The sequence below is a fragment of the Phocoena phocoena genome, chromosome 14 (assembly GCF_963924675.1).
Source record: "Phocoena phocoena chromosome 14, mPhoPho1.1, whole genome shotgun sequence".
NCBI classification, from domain to species: domain Eukaryota; kingdom Metazoa; phylum Chordata; class Mammalia; order Artiodactyla; family Phocoenidae; genus Phocoena; species Phocoena phocoena.
The window spans coordinates 70,038,503-70,059,193 of record NC_089232.1 but is presented as its reverse complement, the minus strand read 5'-3'; the positions used below and the strand labels follow the sequence as shown (position 1 = coordinate 70,059,193).

The 20,691-nt window shown below is 39.2% G+C and overlaps 1 protein-coding gene across 1 annotated transcript in view; it reads right to left on the bottom strand.

Annotated features, from left to right (window-relative positions):
* ASXL2 (ASXL transcriptional regulator 2) overlaps positions 1–20,240 on the bottom strand; it is a 125,848-nt gene extending 105,608 nt beyond the window's left edge. Inside the window, exon 1 of the mRNA XM_065891397.1 lies at positions 20,184–20,240. Coding sequence (XP_065747469.1) covers positions 20,184–20,240 — 57 coding nt within the window. The remainder of the gene's footprint in view (positions 1–20,183) is intronic.
* Positions 20,241–20,691: the final 451 nt, after the last annotated feature.

The following is a 20,691-nucleotide window of genomic DNA, read 5'->3' as shown; positions in this document are numbered from 1 at the left end:
TTTTGACCTAATAATTTGATGATAGTTTCCTAAAAACAAAGGAGCTTTGCGTTCCTGGAATAATTAATTCTCATTAATTGTGGTGTGTTGTTTTATTATATTGCTGTATTTACAATTTACATACACAAGTGCTTAGTAAAATTAGCCCGTTTTCCTTTTTTTGTCCTATTTGTTATCATGTTTTGATTTGAGTTAGCTAGCATTACTTCTGCTGTATATGCGGTAGGTGTTCAATACTTTAACAGTAAAACCGCTATCCCGTCAGAAGGGAAGTCAGACACAATTTCAACAATACTTGATCCAACAGACATATAGATCCTAGTTGCTGTAATACAGACAGAAGTAATTTACTGTAGAAATACAGCATAAAGAACACTGAACAAACCAGGAAGCTAATATATTCTGAATAATGGCTGTGTTAAAACTTAATATAGGGCTTCCCTGGTGGCGCAGTGGTTGAGAGTCCGCCTGCCGACGCAGGGGATGCGGGTTCGTGCCCCAGTCCGGGAAGATCCCAGATGCCGCGGAGTGGCTGGACCGTGACCCATGGCTGCTGAGCCTGCGCGTCCGGAGCCTGTGCTCCGCAACGGGAGAGGCCACAGCAGTGAGAGGCCCGCATAGCGCAAAAAAAATAAAAAAAAATAAAAAAAAAAAAAACTTAATATAAAAATGTCATAATTTTCCGAAAGCCTCTGAAGGACTTTACAAATTTTTTTGTTGAAACCTTGGCTATTCCCTGCAACAGAGAAGGATGATACCCCATGGAAACTACCTTACACAGGCCAGTGCCAATCCAGAATCATTCCAGAAGTCCTTGAGTCATCTAGGCAGGACATTCAGTATGAGAGGAGCTGGAAAGTAAATTGTAACAAGAAGATAGGAAAATCTACCAAGAATTCTAGGCAACAGTCTAGCCCTAGCAATAAACACGTTGCCTCCCTGATTTCATCGCCTACATCTCTCTTCCTCAATCACATTACTTTAGCTACGCTGGCCTCCTCACAGTTCTTAGACCAAGACAGGCACACTCCTGCCTCAGTCTTTACACTGACTGCTCCCTCTGTGTAGAATGCTCTTTCCCTGAGTATCTGCAAAGTTTGCTCCTTCACCTCCTTCAAATCTTTGGTCAAAAGTCAGCTTCTCAGTGAGGCCTTGCGTGAATACCCAATTAAAATTGCAAACTACTCCAAACTCACCCAGCATTCCCCAGCCATCTTGCTTCATTTTTTTCCCATAGCACTTACCTCTAACAAAACATATAATTTATTTATTTACCATGTTGTCTGTCTTCCACCCCCATCCACAAATTAAGTTCCATACAGACAGGGATCTTTTCTTTTCTCCTGTTTCGTTCACTGCTACATCCACATGCCTGGCATACAGTTAGTCCTCAATAAACATTTAACTAAATTAAATGTTCCATGTATTAAATCTCCAATGATATGACATTGAGATTTGGTGTTTGCAAACTGATCCTATCCTAAGCCAACCTAAGACATTCACCAAAGAACCACTCCTTCCATTAGCTTACAAAGCTAAGAACCTGATTTTTTTTTAATTGACAATATTTATAACAATACTATGTCCCTTGGTCTCTATATGGAGAAAGTCAGAAAAGGTTTCAGAAGAAAATGTTATCTCCACCCCACCCCAGTGTACATTAGTTTTGAGCCTTCCTTCACTTTACAGCAGCCATGTCTTCTTCATCTCCATTTTGTCTACCTTTCAAAGGAAATTTTAAAACAAACAAAAAAAACTTCATGTTACAAAGGGAGGTTGATAAAGGGAGGGTGCGGTGACAAAGTAAACAGAGGGAGAAATCCAAATTTTATAGGGAAAACTTCAGGCTAATATGTATACGTTTAAGTACTTATATTTTAAACTTTTCTAGCCGTGTAAGGCAATATTATTCTATTACAGATGAACTTTCCAGCTATCTCTCTATAACTTCTACACAAAAAATGTTAGCTTTAAAATGTATCCACTATGGGGCAAAACTAATCTCACGTACTGCTGGTGGCAATATAAATTAGTACAACCCTTAAATAAAGCAGTATACCACATAGCAAATTACAAGTAACTGTATTTCTAATCTTTCCACAGGAAATACTCCAAAATATAGGATGGGTTCCAATTCCAGGTAAGATGGGGTAAGCATATTCCACCCTATCACTCCCAAAGAATGTAGCTATAAAACCTGAATGGAGCAGCTAAGGATTCTGCAAAGTAAATGGTTTCATCTCAAGGTCACTAGAGCATTCACCAAGAATGAGAACATTCTGGGTCATAAAACACACTTCAATAAATGTAAAAGAATAGAAATCATGCCATGACTGCTCCCAGGCCACAGTGGAATTAAACTAGAAATCAGTAATAGAAAGAAAGATACCTGGAAAAATCCCAAACTATATGGACATTAAACAACACACTTCTAAATAACATATGAGTTAAAGAAGAAGTCTCAAGAGAAGTTTTAAAATATCATAACTAAATGAAAATACAACTTACCAAAATTTGTGAGATACAGGAAAGGCAGGGCATAGAAAGAGATTTACAGCATTGAATTCATATTAGAAAAGAAAAAGATCTAAATTCAATAATCTAAGCTTCCATCTTAGGAAACTAGAAAAAGAGGAGCAAATTAAATCCAAAGTAAGCAGAAGAAAGAAATAATAAAAATTAGAGCAGAAACGTGAAGCTGAAAACAGGAAACCATAGAGAAAAATCAACGAAACTAAAAGCTGGTTCTCTGAAAAGTTATATATAGTCAGTAAGCCTAAAGCTTTAAAATAAAAAAAAAAAGAAAGAAAAATTACTAGTATCAGAAGTGAAAGAGAGGACATCACTGCAGACCCCATGTGCTGTAAAAGAATAATAAAGGAATATTATGCCCACAAATTTGACAACCTAGATAAAACGGACCAATTCCCTGAAAGACATAATCTGTCAAAACTTGACAAGAAGAAACAATCTAAAAAAATCAATGATTAATTAATAATCCTTCAAAATAGGCTAAGGTAGATTCACTGGTGAATTCTACCAAACATTATAAGGCAGAAATTATACCAATTCTCTACAATTATTTTTCCAGAAGAACCCGAGGGAATACTTTCTAACTCATTCTGAGGCCAACAATACCCTAATATCAAAACCAGACAAAGACATTATAAAAAAAGAAAACTGCAGACCAATTATCTCTTGTTAACACTGATGCAAAAATCCTCAACAAAATACATATTAGTAAATCAAATCTAACAAAGTATGTATGTATGTTTTATTCATTCATTCATTCATTTATAGCTGCGTTGGGTCTCCACTGCTGCATGCGGGCTTTCTCTAGTTGCGGAGAACAGGGGCTACTCTTTGTTGCAGTGCGAGGGCTTCTCATTGCAGTGGCTTCTCTTGTTGTGGAGCACAGGCTCTAGGTGCACAGGCTCTAGGGCTCATGGGCTCAGTAGTCATGGTTTACGGGCTCTAGAGCACAGGCTCAGTAGTTGTGGCTCGCAGGCTTAGTTGCTCCCCAGCATGTGGGATCTTCCTGGCCCAGGGCTCGAACCCGTGTCCCCTGCATTGGCAGGAGGATTCTTAACCACTGGGCCACCATGGAAGTCCCAACAAAGTATTAATAAATAGTAGCAGGCAGATTGAGGAACACCTGAATGCAAAGTACCTCCAAACTGGCAATGATGTTAGCAATTTTTTCCCTCCAGTATCTCAATCCGAACTCAACACAGCCCAAAACCCAGAAATGGGCATCAGTGTGGAAAGAGAGTGTTCCATCAGGACAGGTGTCTCAAAATGCTCAGAGACAGAACAGAAACTTCCTCATTTTCTTTCTTTCTTCTATTTTTAATTTTCCCTGTTCTCTTGTACCTCAAACCCCAAGTAATCCTGTGGCAACAACAGCAACGGAGAAAGCAGATGCCCATAACTCTGAAGGAGGGAAATCTTCCCCTCCAATCAAAGGAACTATGCTCTTTTTCCCTCTCACGTCTCCTGCTGCTTGGCTTGATGGAGGCATAGTTGTAGGAAGTACACAGAGGAGTGGGATAAAAGAAAGCTCCAAATTTCTGGCCAAATAAATGAAAAAGGGGAGGCCCCAGGGAATCTGAAAGTACTGGGAAGACTGCAGAAAAAAGAACTCAGGAAAGTGATCCCTTAAAGTTGCTTATGAACTCCTTGGCTAACACCTGAGCTGTGGATACATGGATTGAACACTAAAAAGTACAGAAAGTCTTTGAGAACTGACTATGGGATAGATAAGGGATCAGCAAACCTTTTCTATAAAGGACCATATAGTAAATTTAAGGTTTTGTGGGCCCAACAGTCTCTGTTGCAACTGCTTAACTATGACTATTATAGTATGAAAACACCCACAAAAAATACATAAACAAATGGGCATGGCTGCATTCCAGTAAAATTTTATTTTTGAAAACAGGCAGTGGGCTGGATTTAGCCCACAGGCCATGGTTTCACAACCCATGGGCAAGACCACCACCCAAATCCCAGACAGTCCACTGATGGTTCACACAGGGACAAATCCAAACATCACTAAAAAGGCTTTGAAAAGTTAACTGACATTGAAACAACAACCCACAGAACAGACAACCCACAGGTCAGAACCTGAAGCCTGAACCCAATTCAGTCAACTACTTGCTAAAACAAAACTATTAACATTCTCCACAGAACTTAAGACCCAGAGTGTCACTTATACAATATTCAAAATGGCCGGAATACAATCTAAATTTGGTATACAAGGAAAATCTCAGCTTGCTTAGGAAAAGAAAATAAAGACACAATCAAAATAACACTGATATTGGAAAAGTTTCACAAAGACTTTAAAGCAGCTATTATATATGACTCAAATGAACTTACTTACAAAACAGACTCACAGACATAGAAAACAAACTTATGGTTACCAAAGGGGAAAGGGGGTGAGGGAGGGATAAATTAGGAGTTTGGGAGTAGCAGATAAAAACTACTATATGTAAAGTAGATAAAAAAACAAAGTCTTACTATACAGCACAGGGAACTATATTCAATATCCTGTAATAAACCATAATGGAAAAGAATATGAAAACGAATATATATAAATATAGGGCTTCCCTGGTGGCGCCGTGGTTAAGAATTCACCTGCCAATGCAGGGGACATGGGTTCGAGCCCTGGTCCAGGAAGATCCCACATACCACTGAGCAACTAAGCCCATGGACCACAACTACTGAGCCTGCACTCTAGAGCCCGTGAGCCACAACTACTGAAGCCCGTGCACCTAGAGCCCGTGCTCCACAACAAGAGAAGCCACCGCAATGAGAAGCCCGTGCACCGCAACAAAGAGTAGCCCCGGGTCGCCGCAACTAGGGAAAGCCCGCACGCGGCAACGAAGACCCAACGCAGCCAAAAATAATAAATAAATAAAATAAAGTATATAAATATAGATGCGGATAACTGAATCACTTTGCCGTACACCAGAAACTGACACAACACTGTAAATCAACTATACTTCAATTAAAAAAAAAAAAGCACAAGCCACAACAAAGGAGCCCACCTGCTGCAACTAAGACCCGGTGCAACCTAATAAATAAATAAAGCAGCTATTATAAAAATGTTCCAAGGGTTAACACGCTTGAAATGAAGGGAAAGATACAAAGTTTCAGCAAAGTAGAAGATATAAAGAAAAACCAAACGGAATTTTTTTTTTTTTGTGTGGTACGCGGGCCTCTCACTGTTGTGGCCTCTCCCGCCGCGGAGCACAGGCTCCGAACACGCAGGCTCAGCGGCCATGGCTCACGGGCCCAGCCACTCCGCGGCATGTGGGATCCTCCCGGACGGGGCACGAACCCACGTCCCCCGCATCAGCAGGCGGACTCTCAACCACTGCGCCACCAGGGAAGCCCCAAACGGAAATTTTTCAACTGAAAAATAACCAAACCAAAACAAAACGTCACTGGATGAATCAATAACAAAAGAGTAAACATGAAAAGAGAGAAACAGAATTATCTAATGATTAAATTAAAAAGATAAACCCTTACTCAAAATTTAAAAATTTGTGTGCCAAAGGACATACCAAGAAAGTGAAAGAACAACCCACAGAATGGAAAAAATATTTGCAAATAATGTGTCTGATAAGGGACTTGTATGCAGTATATAAAGAATTCTTAGAAATCAGCAAAAAGACAAATAATCCAATTTTTAAATGGGCAAAGGATATGAATAGATATTTCTCAAAAAAAAGATATACAAATGGCCAGTAAGTACATGAAAAGATGCTCAATATCATTATTCATTAGGAAAATACAGTTCGCATCCTCTAGAACAGATATAATTATTTTAGGGAAAAAAAGGAAAACAACAAGTGTTGGCAAGGAGAAATTAGAACCCTCAAACATTGCTGGTAGTGCTGTAAAATTGTTCAGCTGATACGGTAAACAGTTTGGTAATTCCTCAAAAAGTTAAACATAGAGTTAACATATGGCCTAGCAATGCCACTCCTATATACCAAAAAGAATTAAACATATGTTGACACAAAAAGTTGTACATGAAATGTTCATGGCAGCATTATTCATAATAGCCAAAAAGTATAAACAATCCAAATAACCATCAACTGATGAAGAGAATAAAAGGTGGTATATCCATATGATGGAATATTATTCAGCCATAAAAAAGATACATGCTACAATATGGATGAATTTTGAAAACATTATGCCAAGTGAAAGAAGCCATACACAAAAGACCACATGCTGTATGACTCCATTTACATGAACTGTCCAGAATAGGCAAACCCAGAGACACAGAAAGTAGATTAGTGGTTACCAGAGGCTGGTAGGAGGGGAGAATGAAAAGTGACCACTAATAATAATAAAGATAGTTAAATATCAATAAGAGTGAAAATAGAAAAAGAGAAAAAAATTAATGAAACCAAAAGCTGGTTCTTTCAATTGATTAAAAAAAAAAATGGTAAATCTCTAGCAGAAAAAAATGGGAAAAGACAAACTACCAGTTATCAAGAATAAAGAGGGGATATATTACTACAGACTCTATGAACGATAAGGGAATACTACAAACTACAGACATAAACTCAACAACTTAAACGAAATGGACTAATTCCTGGAAAACCACAAACTACTCAAACTTAGCCAAGAAGACACAGATAACCTGAATAGCTCTACAATTATACAAGAAATTGAATTTATAGTTAAAAGGCTTCCACAAAAGAAATCTCCAGACCCCAGAACGTTTCACTGGTGAACTCTATCAAACATTTAAAGAAGAAATAACACTAGTACTACATACAAGTTCATTCTCATTATTCACAATAGTTATGTTCTATAAAGTCACCATGAAAACTAAATTAGCAAATACTGAAGCACCGCTCCTAGATGAAATACAGAGTTAGGTTCCTGCAAGCCTCTGGTCATATTTTTGGCAACTGATCAATACATAACCTTGTCTTTATGTGTGTTTCTGTTTAAAGATATTTAATACATATTATTGACTCACTGACTTTGAACTCATGGCCAAAAGCACTGCAACTCACGCCTAAACAAAGTTTATCTAACAGAGGTATTTTCTCCATGAGGCACATCACAGCTTTCTTGCACTTAAGAATACTAGACACAAAGCGAGAGAGTGGCATGGACATATATACACTACCAAACGTAAAATAGATAGCTAGTGGGAAGCAGCTGCATAGCACAGGGAGATCAGCTCGGTGCTTTGTGACCACCTAGAGGGGTGGGATAGGGAGGGTGGGAGGGAGGGAGACCGCAAGAGGGAAGAGATATGGGAACATATGTATATGTATAACTGATTCAGTTTGTTAGAAAGCAGAAACTAACACACCATTGTAAAGCAATTATACTCCAATAAAGATGTAAAAAAAAAAAAGAATACTAGACAGCACTTCAGTACTATACTTGGGAGCCATTTTAAATAGTGAGAGCACCAACAAAAAGCACAAAAATGCAAACACCATTGCACTGAATAGACCACAAAAAGTACACATTTTCACTATGAGAGCTGAAATGAAAAGGCAGAAGATCACCTTGTTCAACTTCAGCAGAGACCTCAGTGTCAGGTGACAACTGCTTTGCCACTCAGCAAATGTCCATGAATGGACAAAAGTGCCAAGCACTGTCTGGGGTTAGGAGTATATTTTCGCAAGCAGGTGAATTCACAAATACACTTGCCCCTCGAACAACACAGGTTTAACCGCACAGGTCCACTTATATGTGCAATGTTTTCAACAGTAAATACTACAGTACTACACGATTCAAGGGGGTTGAACCTATGGATGAGGAACCATGGATAAGGAAGAATCGCTCATATGGAGGGCCGTCTACAAATTACTCAAGGATTTTTGACTGTGCAGAGGGTTGGCACCCCTAACACCTGAGCTGTTCAAGGGTCAACTGTACTGAATCCACGAATAGTGATGATCAACTATAATCTCTTTCAGGAAATAGAATAGGAAGGAAGACTTCCTTTTTTATGAGATCAGCACTATCCTGATACCAAAGCCAGACAGAGACAATAGAGGAAAACTACAAATTAATATCCCTCATGAACATAACCATAAATGTCCTCAACAAATCCAATCTGGCAATGTATAAAAAGTGTAATACACCACAACCAAGTGAGGTTTCTTTCCCCAGGAATGCAACGCAATTCAAAATTTGAAAATCCATGTAATCCACCATATTAAAAGTCTGAAAAGTAAAGCAAATGATCAATTGATTCAGAAAAAGCATTTGACAAAATTCAACATCCATTCATGACAAAAACTCTCAGCAAACTAGAAATAAAAGGGAACTTTTTCAACCTGGTAATAAGTGTTCACAAAAAATATACAGCTAATAGGAAACATTTTCATTAAACCTTTGTCATTTGCTACCACCTCTTGTCTGCCAGGAAACAGACCTGGGAAATACACATGAAGTAAATCCAATACTAAATGAAAGATTGGAAAAGATGCCCTTCTTGCCGCCCACCCATCTGTTCTGAAGGTGTGACTTTCCTATCACAAACTTGTAATAGGTTTTCTCCTGGCAAAACTATTCTTACCTTTTATCAGAAATAAATATATCAATATTTAATGGTGTTGTCACAAATATTTAATGATGTTTTCACAAAAAGCATCATGGAACCCAGAGCCACTGTGGTGCACAACTCCAGGAAGCAATATTCACATAAATACAATATGTAAATATGAATGGTTCCCCCCGGAGTTGTGCACCACAGATTCCTGACTGATTCTACCACCTCAACAAACCTGAAGACCAGCGGCACACAGGATAGTAGAATGGAAAGAACAGTGGTATGAGAATTCAGAGAAAAGAAAAATCAACATGAGCTAGAATAACTGGGGAAAGAATTTACTTTCTTTTTTCCTCTCAAGAATCATACAATTCTGTTGTGTTGAAGAGCATTCCAGAACCTCCTGTATTTATGAACACTTCAGGAGACTGGCAGAACTTAATACATAGGCTTCTGTTGGAGACCTGTAAGTGGGATAGATGTACAGAGAATAGGTATAAAATGAGAAAAAAAAAATGTGTACTCCCGCCCATCCTTCTAACTCAAGAGAGCCTCACTCTAACCCTTATAACCTCACCATAGCTAGATTCTTCAGCTCTCTACCATACACCCCACAAATGGCCCAAAACACAGATGTTATTGCATAAAAACTCTCTACAACTCCTAGAATAAAAATATTTGTCCGCCCAATTTGTACAACTCACAACATTTTAGTCCCAGCTTACCTTTTCTGGCCTTTTCTTTTACTACACTTCACAATACTCAAAGGTAAATAGCATGCATACAACATATGCTGCATTTTTTCAGCCTTTCTTCTGCCTGGAATACCCTTATCCATATTTACCCCTGAATACCCAGGCCAAACCCTCCCTGAGACCAACCTTACCATGTTCCCTCCTCCACCAAATTTCAGTAATACTTTTAGTTTGCTATTATACAGCCTCAACAACACAAATTTATTTTTTTATTTTATTTTATTATAAAAGGTGAAAACAATACAAAGTTATCTCACAGTTCTCTGCGACAGGATTCTGGGCATGGGTTAACAGGGTCTTCTACTTAAGGTCTCACTGAGCTGAAACTGAAGTGACAGCTGGCACTGTGAACTTATCTGAGGCTTGGGCTTGTATTCTTTTCCAGGCTTACCACGAAGCTTACTTGTTGGCAGGTTTTAGTCCCTTTCTGTTTTCTAGCTGACTTTTGGCCAGGAGCCATTCAGCAACCAGAGGCTGCCTGCCATTCCTTGCCACAGCAGTTCACAAAGTATAAGTCAAGAGAGTGAGATTTGGGGCAGAATCTCCTAAAGCATGAGATGGATCTTTCAGTGGGTTCCCAAACTTGTCCATAGCTAGTTTAGGTCTCTGTGTGATTCCACACTGACCTTGGGAAACAAGTGGCAAATGGGGTCCCTGAGGTTAGAGGCTTTTCATTAGAACTGTTTCAAACCTCTGCACCCATTTGCTAAGAAATAACATCTTTACAATATTTAGTTTTCCCATTCAGAAACATAAAATGATCTACATTTACTAATTTTTCAGTAATATTAACAAACAGTGCTTACCACATACTAGGCATTGTACAAAGAACTTTTCACACATTCTAGCCTAATCACCTAACACTTCAAATGGTAAATTCTACTATTATCTCTATTTTACAGTTTGGGGAAATTGAGAACACTTAGTGTAATCCCTACAACTCCAAATGTGGCTCTTAGACCAAACCACCAGCATCACCTGTGAACTTTTTACAAATGCAGAATCTCTGGCTACACTGCAGACCTACTGAATAATAATCTACATTATAATAAGCTCCCCAGATGATTCTTTTACACATTAATGTTTGAGCACTGGTTTAAATAACTTGTTCAAGCTGACATAATAAACTCAATAAAGATCAGATCCAGATTGTTAAAGTTATTCCCAAGTTGTTATTAAAAATAGTCCTGGGACTTCCCTGGCGGTCCAGTGGTTAAGACTCCGTGCTCCCAATGCAGGGGGCACAGGTTCGAACCCTGGTCGGGGAACTAAGGTCCCTCAGCCTGCACCACTCAGCCAAAAAAACAGTCCTATGTTCCTCATTGTGTCTTTCATAGGTGATTAATGATATGCATGAAAAGTGTTCTTCTATTATATTTATCTTGTAATCCATCTCTTTTTGACATCTTCTTTCTCCCTCTCTCTCTCTCTCCCACACACAATGTAAAAGAGAAAACCTTTCCTAAAATATCAACCCATTTCATGGGTACCATCCATTTAAACTTACAAAATTTGTCAGAACCACTCAAATCATATAGGAAACTAATCACTATAAATCAATAGCAACACATTTAAATTTTTATGTTACTATTTAGAAAAAGTCACTAACACCATTAAGCACTTTATTTGAAACTGAATATGGCTAAACCAGCTACTGAATAATTCAGACATCAGTGGGTTAAAGATTCAAGATGATTTGGGCCATCCCAAGCTGTGAACTCCAATGAAAGTCCATTCTAAATGTAGTATCAACTGCTAAATGTCAGCAGCCAAAGAATTTTCAAATGAAAAGTCTTTCACAACATAATTTTTTACTAAAACATAGTTACTGAGAAGACGCTATAATTAAGGTTTACAATGTCCCTTGATGCCCAGGACTAAGTACATCTGTATTTACCATTAACCTATTTTAGTTTTTGTCAAGCAAGGTCAGAAGTAAGAATTATCACAGAAACTTCCCCATGTCCAAGTGTAATTCAAAAGGGTCTTGGGAGGCAAATATCTTGGTGTGTCTTGAAATAACTTTCTTTCTTTCTTTTTTTCACAAAAAAGATATTCAACCGGTTTTCCTGGCAAACAATACTTAATAGAGTTGACTAATTTTACTCAAATTGTGCTCTCTTGAATGTGAGAACAATGTCTTCTCTTTTATATCCAATAAAAAAAGGTGAACAAAGATTTAGCACTCACGTACAAGAAAGCAAGTTTAGCTCTGCAGGTAGAAACATTTAGAAGTCTCTGCCTTCAAGGAGCACAGACTTACTAACATATATAAACTGAATTTCCTCCTACTTGTTCACAGTAAAATATGTATTTTATTTGGGGAAGATATACCTTCACGGCTAATCATTTTCTTTAAAAGCACTCAACTTATAATCTTTGAGAAAGCTTTTCTTAATAGGACTCAAAACCTAGAAAAGCACGAAAGGTAAAGATTGGTAAATTTATTTACATTAACAGAAAAAATGTCGGGCTTCCCTGGTGGCGCAGTGGTTAAGAAACTGCCTGTCAATGCAGGGGACTTGGGTTCAAGCCCTGGTCCAGGAAGAACCCACATGCCACAGAGCAAGCCTGTGTGCCACAACTACTGAGCCTGCGCTCTAGAGCTTGCGAGCCACAACTACTGAGCCTGCGTGCCACAACTACTGAAGCCCACACGCCTAGAGCCCGTGCTCCGCAACAAGAGAAGCCACCACAATGAGAAGCCTGTGCACCATAACGAAGAGTAGCCCCCAATCGCCGCAACTAGAGAAAGTCCGCGCGCAGCAACAAAGACCCAACACAGCCATAAATAAATAAATATTTTAAAAAACATTTTAAAATGTTGGCAGAATAAAAAAAAACTGCATAAATCAAGTCAAAAGCCAAAAATGGGAAACAGATCTGTGACACATATGACAAAGGGCCAGTTTCCTTAACCTACAAAGCACTCTTAGAAATTAGTATAAAAACGACCAGGAAGCAAAAAAAAAAAAAGTGCAAAAGATCTGAATAGACAAGTTTACTGAAAAATATACAAACAGTCAATAAGCGTAGGAAGTTACTCTATAATAGTAGCCACTAAACAAATGTGGCTATTTAAGCTTAAATGAATTAAAATTAAATAAAATTCAAAATTCAGTTCCTTCGTCAAACTAGCCACATTTCAAGTGCTCAATGGCCACATGTGACTAGTGGCTTAGTGCACTGGACAGCACAGATATAGAACATTTCCATCAAGTTCTAATAAACAAAATAACAAAAGAAACGCTTTGTTAATATATCAAAATGGCAAAGAGTAAAGACTGATAGATTTCTTGGATAACAGAGAAAAGTGGGAAGAAACAAGAACCTTCAAAATTTTGGAGGGGAATATAAACTGCCACTAACTCAAGTTCACAAACTCTTTATCTTAGCTATTCCATTCACACAAATGTACATACACATACGCCCAGATATATATACTGAAGTATCTGTTACAAAAGGGAAAAAAAAACTATAAATGACTATTTTAAATGATGGTACATCTAAAAACAATGGAATATTAAGAAATCATTAAGAATGAAACAGATACATAAGTAGTGGCATTAAAAGGCATTCTTGACATTCATAAAGAATGCAAATTGAAGAATTGTATATAAAATATAGATAGGTATACATGTCTATACATATTTCTACATACAAGTTTAAAAGTACAGAAAGCTGTATTCAGACTATCAACTATAACTGTAGTTAATTTGTTTGGTAACTAAATTATTTTCAATATTTGTGTATGCAGACTTTCACTTAATCCCTATTTTCAGTATAGTGACTCATTCAAGACTAAATCTCTACATACTGCTGTTCTATTTTTTTTTAAATAACGAGCCTATATAACTGTAACAGTAACTCAATTTAAACACTATTGTTTTTAAGTCATATCTAAAGAGTTCTAAAACTAAGTATATTCAATAACCTTTTAAAAAACACTAAAACATGATAAATCAAACTGTACTAAAAATACTAAATTGCACAACACTATAAACTATGAGGATGGCCTCTATGAGATATGGGAAGAAAGAAAACAGAACTAGAGGGGCATTCAGAGGCTCTTGTAAAAAGGACAAAGATAGCAGGTTTTAACAAACCTTACTGATCAGTTCCCTGTAGTTATATCTTCCACACACAGTGGCCTCCTCCCAGACAGCTTTTGTAGTGAAAATATAATGACAGCAAAATTGTACAGCCTTTTAAAAGTAGATTTTGTGGATGAGGAAACAGCAAGGACTTCTGCAAATCTGACATCGTTTTCTCAGCTCCTGTCATAATTCTAGGAGATGCAGCAGCCGCACCTCTCACAGAAATGTGTGTTCAAAAAAAGATTTTTTTCCCCTTCCTTTTCCTTAATTTCTGGGCTTTCAAGACAGGATCATGAGAACAGGACAGAAGGAAAGATGAACCGAAAATAATACAAAATTCTAGAGCAAAACACAGGGGGAACTTTACTTCAACATTAAGGCAAGAATGAAAATTGCTCAAGCAGAGAATGTTACATCAAATCACTGAGCACAAACAGACTTGCAGACAGCAATTTCATAAATGTATCTCTTATAATTTTATGTCAGTTATACCTCAATAAAGCTGAAATTAAAAATAATGTAGAGGGCTTCCCTGGTGGCACAGTGGTTGGGAGTCCACCTGCCGATGCAGGGGACACGGGTTCGTGCCCCGGTCCGGGAGGCTCCCACATGCCGCGGAGCGGCTGGGCCCGTGAGCCATGGCCGCTGAGCCTGCGCGTCCGGAGCCTGTGCTCTGCAACGGGAGAGGCCACAACAGTGAGAGGCCCGTGTACCGCAAAAAAAAAAAAAAAAAAAATTAATAATAATAATAATGTAGGGGCTCCCCTGGTGGCGCAGTGGTTAAGAGTCTGCCTGCCAATGCAGGGGACATGGGTTCAATCCCTGATTCAGTAAGATCCCACATGCTGCTGAGCAACTAAGCCTGTGCGCCACAAATACTGAGCTTGTGCTCTTGAACCTGCGAGCCACAACTACTGAGCCCACGTGCCACAACTACTGAGCCCACGTGCCACAACTACTGAAGCCCACGCGCCTAGAGCCCATGCTCCACAACAAAAGAAGTCACCCCAATGAGAAGTCCTCACACCACAACAAAGAGTAGCCTCCACTCGCCGGAACTAGAGAAAGCCCGTGGGCAGCAACGAAGACCCAATGCAGCCAAAAATAAATAAATAAACAAACAACATTACAAAAGAATAGATTTCTTTAATATGTTTTTCCAAGATGCAAACTCTCTCCTGAAGATTCTAATATAAATATAATACAAATACAGACATACAAGGACTCTGGCCTAGTCAATATAGATCCAAGAAGATATTACCAGGCCCGGCCATACTCCTAGCAGAAGAAAATTACTCATGGTAAAGATTAAGAGTACTGAAAATTTCTAAGTTAATACGTCTGTTTTTTCTAAAGTGTATTTTCAGATGTTTTTCTTTCTAATCATTACATATATTTTATCATTTTACTTTTAAGTAATTCTTTTCTTTTTTTTTTTTTTTTTTTTTTTGCGGTACGCGGGCCTCCCACTGTTGTGGCCTCTCCCGTTGCGGAGCACAGGCTCCGGACGCGCAGGCTCAGCGGCCATGGCTCACGGGCCCAGCCGCTCCGCGGCAGGTGGGATCTTCCCAGACTGGGGCACGAACCCGTGTCGCCTGCATCGGCAGGCTGACTCTCAACCACTGCGCCACCAGGGAAGCCCTAAGTAATTCTTTTCTGTTTTCAATACTTCCTCCATAAAATAATTAGCGTATGAGTTACTCCTTTAATAGAAACTTTCTATTTTCCAACTTATTCCCTAAAGTTAAATGACTTTAGGTAAATAACATAAATAAAAACCTATGTGCTTTCAAAATAGTATTAACCACTAAGTGAAGTCTACATAGAAATACAAACATAAAAACAAACCACTTTTTCTTCAGTCTACAAATCGCATGCTAAAGACCTGCTGTGCTCCTCATGTCTAACACCCATACTTCACTTATACTTTGAACACTTCACTCCCCAAAGACACGCAAAGGTACCTCTAGTGCAATCTCTAAGGTCTGCCTCTCTGTCTTTTGCATCTGCAATCACAACAAACTTGTCCTAAAAGAACATTTTTCCCTTTTAATGCTGCCCTAGTTGTGGTGGGTGACAAGAGAAAAATCAAAAAGAAAATGGTATCATCATTATACCATTATATATACCATTATATATACTATTATATACTATGTATATATACTATGTATATATACTATATACTATATATACATAGTATATATACTATGATTATACTATTTCGAAAGCTCTGCTTTGCAAAAACAGCTAAATTCCTCAGGGACGTCACCAAATGTTTACATGATACAATGTTTTGTTTTGTTTTTTTAAAAAGAATGAGCAGAACTTTGAACATAGTTCTAAAGTCAATGTAATGGTTCTCAATATCTCTGGCTTACTACAAATTTTTCTATTTAAATTGCACCAAACACTATGCTACAGATCTCTCATCCAAATCACTTCATCACCACCATCACTGCCACCTTTAAAATTTAAAACATGTAATGGGAGCTCCCTGGTGGCCTAGTGGTTAGGATTCCAGGATTTCACTGCCATGGCCCGGGTTCAGTTCCTGGTTGGGAAACTGAGATCCTGCACGCCATGGGGCATGGCCAAAAATAAAAAAAAATAATAATAATAAAATGTAAAACATGTAAGACTGTTAATTAAATACTTGAATAATGCTTTTTATAACTAGTGTATTTATATGAAACAAATATAAGATCAGTAGGGACACAATCCAGTGTAGTGAATGTGAATGAGCATTCAAGTTCAGCTGAATCTCAGCCCCATTATTTCTCTGTCTGGTGTCCTTAGTTACTGGAAGTCTACATTCTACAAGTCTACACTCTACATTTAATCAGCCTTTTGGCATAATTTTATAATAATTATGAATCTTATTTTGCTTTTTCAGATTGTTCATAGCAATCATATCAATTTGTATAGCTCTCTCACATACACACAACACCCCAAATCGTGTATGTATATATACATATATATTACTGAATGAATAATTTTATTTATCTGTTGCTATATCATTGGTCAGGAAGACAACCCCATTTTAATAATGCTCCCTAAAACAGGATAGCTCTACAATGCAGGTACCAAGAACACAATGAAATAAGAAGCAGATATTGCCTATACTCAGTAAATAATTTTAATATATCCTTTCTGAAACTGTTACTAGAACATTTGACTTTAATGCCTATGAAATAAGTTTAAGACTTACTTCTCCTGGTCCTCTTGATCTTGTAAATATACACAGTTTCCTAATTTGAGGTCAAAGTTAAACTTTCCATTTGTCAAACCATTAATTTTCTGATCTCATTATTATGCATCTGAAAATATTAAAAGATTTACTTTTGTCTATCCCTTTCACATTTACTTCTACCTATTCCTCCTACAAACAGCAACCTTTTCAACACTGAGGTTTACTTTAATCCTTCATTTTATAGATGGTAAAACAAAAAAAAAAGAGTAGAGTGTTCCAGAATGGCCATCATCAAAAAATCTACAAACAATAAATGCTGGAGAGGGTGTGGAGAAAAGGGAACCCTCTTGCACTGTTGGTGGGAATGTAAATTGATACAGCCACTACGGAGAATAAGTCTGGAGGTTCCTTAAAAAACTAAAAATAGAACTACCAGATGACCCAGCAATCCCACTACTGGGCATATACCCTGAGAAAACCATAATTCAAAAAGAGACATGTACCGCAATGTTCACTGCAGCTCTATTTACAATAGCCAGGACATGCAAGCAACCTAAGTGTCCACTGACAGATGAATGGATAAAGATGTGGCACATATATACAATGGAATATTACTCAGCCATAAAAAGAAACAAAATTGAGTTATTTGTAGTGAGGTGGATGGACCTAGAGTCTGTCATACAGAGTGAAGTAAGTCATAAAGAGAAAAACAAATACCGTATGCTAACACATATATATGGAAACTAAAAAAAAAAAAAGTGGTTCTGATGAACCTAGGGGCAGGACAGGAATAAAGACTCAGACATAGAGAATGGACTTGAGGATATGGGGAGGGGGAAGGGTAAGCTGGGACGAAGTGAGAGAGTAGCATTGACAGATATACACTACCAAATGTAAAATAGATAGCCAGTGGGAAGCAGCCGCATAGCACAGGGAGATCAGCTCTGTGTTTTGTGACCTCCTAGAGGGGTGGGATAGACAGAGTGGGAGGCAGGTGCAAGAGGGAGGGGATATGCAGATATATGTATACATATAGCTAATTCACTTTGTTATACAGCAGAAATTAACACAACATTGTAAAGCGATTATACTCCAATAAAGATGTTAAGAAAAAAAGAAAGAAAAAAAAGAATAGTGTTTTCTAGATTTCGGCTACTAGAAAAAAGAAAAAAGTTTTAGTGTCACCATTCTCCTTCTAAAATTCATTTTGATTTAGACTGAAGTCTTATACATTTGCCAGAATCAAATAAAAATACCAAGCCACTAATATACTAATCCCTTCAGAACTCAGAGCTCTATTGATTAAACTAGTCTTTACATCTTTTAAGTATTTCCACATAACTAGTTAAGGCTTGAAATGTTTATTATAAATGAGCAAATATACTAATTTATTATAGGAAAATCTAAACAGTAGATGCAAATTTTTCCTGTCACAATCTCTCAAGGATTATTTTATCCAAAGAGATAATTCAAAAGCACTCATGACATTCTAGAGACTTAAAATTAATTAACATAATTAGGGTTGAGATCTGCTTACCTGTAAATAAAATTTACCATCCTTCCTTAAATAAAAGAGGTCCTGAGGTAGTATTGATCGAGTAGAACAAAGTAAAATAGTCTTCTGTGAAGGACCAATTTCCCCACCACCCAAAAAAACTATTTCTAGAGTTTTTTCTTTAGAGAGAAACGACCAGCAGTCACAATTATGAAGATATATGGTTAAGTGAAGACACCCAACAAATAAAATGTGCTTTTATTTATTCACTTTCTTTCACAGTTCCAACTAAAGCACATACAAGTTGAAGACTCATCAACACCCTAACACAAAACATTTACAAAACAAATGCACAAGGTTTACAAAACAAATGTGTAAGACTGAATAAACAATAGGACCCAGATTGGGGGAAATAAACAAAAATGACTGGACGGTAATATACCAAATGTTAACAGAGCTCTGAGAAGTGAAATACATGATTTATTTCCTTCTTTATACTAAAATTCTATAATTTTCCACAAGTTTTCCCACAGTGAACATTTATTACTTTTCAGAAAACTCCCCTTTAAAAAATAAAACACATAATAAAGGTTCATTTAGAAGGGCTCCCCATGTTGAATAAGTATTACTGACATGATTCACCATTATAGATAATGCCTCCAGTCCTTCTCACTTCCCAACACTAAAATGCTGTTTTATATCCTATTACTTTTCTGCTGCAACCTTACTTTTCCAAACCTTTCATTTCCACATAGTGGACGCTTTTAACTTTTTCATAAAACATAACTTCTCATTCATCCTCAATACTCTATTTTTTAAAACCTACCTCTAAATTTCGTTACAATAAATTTAGAAGGAAAAAAAAAAGATGGTTCTATCCACTAATTACAACTTCGTGAGGCCACCATCACTTTAGCTACGGAAAAGTCAAGGCCGGGTAAACTACAGGTCCCACCATGCATTGCTGCCTTGTTCAGAGTAGGTCTCTACGGAAACAGAAAAAAAAAATTCTACAAGTCCCACCTGTTACTTCGTTTCTAAACACCTCCTGCACTTTCAGCTCCAACAACAAACGAAAAACAAGAGCCTCGTGACCTCCGGCCTGAGCCGGGAGCCCAGACAGGCAAGGGGCCCGGGGTCAGGCGGCGTGTCTGCTATAGCGGGTCAATTCTACCCAGCTCCAGCGCTCCCCTCTTCTTTCCGGGGCTGGGTACACGCACAAGCCTTCTCCTATCTGCATCCAATGGGGGCTCTTCAGCCACACAAGGGAGAAGAACCGGTTACTGTGCAAGCCCAAGAGACTTCCCCATGCCGGGGCGGGGGCTACCACAGAGTGGGGGCGAGAGCGTCGTGACCCCGAGAGGCAGCTTCAAAACACCAAGAGGACTCGTCGCAGACGCAGGGAGAAGCCACAGCCCCGCGGTGACCCTCTTCCGCCGAGCGCCTCCATTCCCACAAGGACCACAAACCCGACACTAACCTCCGCCCTCACAGCGCGGTTTTGTGCCCCCTCAGCCGGGTCGCAGGGCCACTGACCTCCCTTCCCCTGCAACCGGCGGGCGGCGAGCGAACGAAATCCTCCCAGCCTTCCCGTCCGCTCCCTCCTCCTTACCGTCTTGGCGGCCTCCGCCCAGGTCCTGCCCTTCTTCCTACGGCCCTTTTCCCTCATGTCGGGTCTTGAACTGACTGGGAGGCTCCCGTGTCCGGGCTGCGGCCGCCCTCCCTGCCTGCTCTGCCCTGCGCTGTTTTTCCCGCGGTGCCGGGAAAGATGGGAGAAAGGGGAAGTCAGGCCGGAGGAGCACCCAAGCAGAGGAAGCGGCGGGGGTGGTGCGCGGGGGGCGGTCTATGGGGCGGCCGGTCCTCCTGCTGCCGTTACCACTGCTACCGCCGCTGCCATATTGGGTCCTTACTGTACAGGCAACCGCTACGGTCATGTGACCGCTCCCGCGCGGCCGTCACTACTGTACGCAGCCGGCCGCGCGAACGAGCGCGCGCGCGCCCCAGCCTCCCGCGCGGGGATGCAGGGAGAACGAGCCGGCCAGCTGCCGCGCCTGGCCACTCCCCCGCCCTCCGCGCTCCGCCTCGCTTAGAGAGCATGCGCATCGGGGAGGTCCGACGCT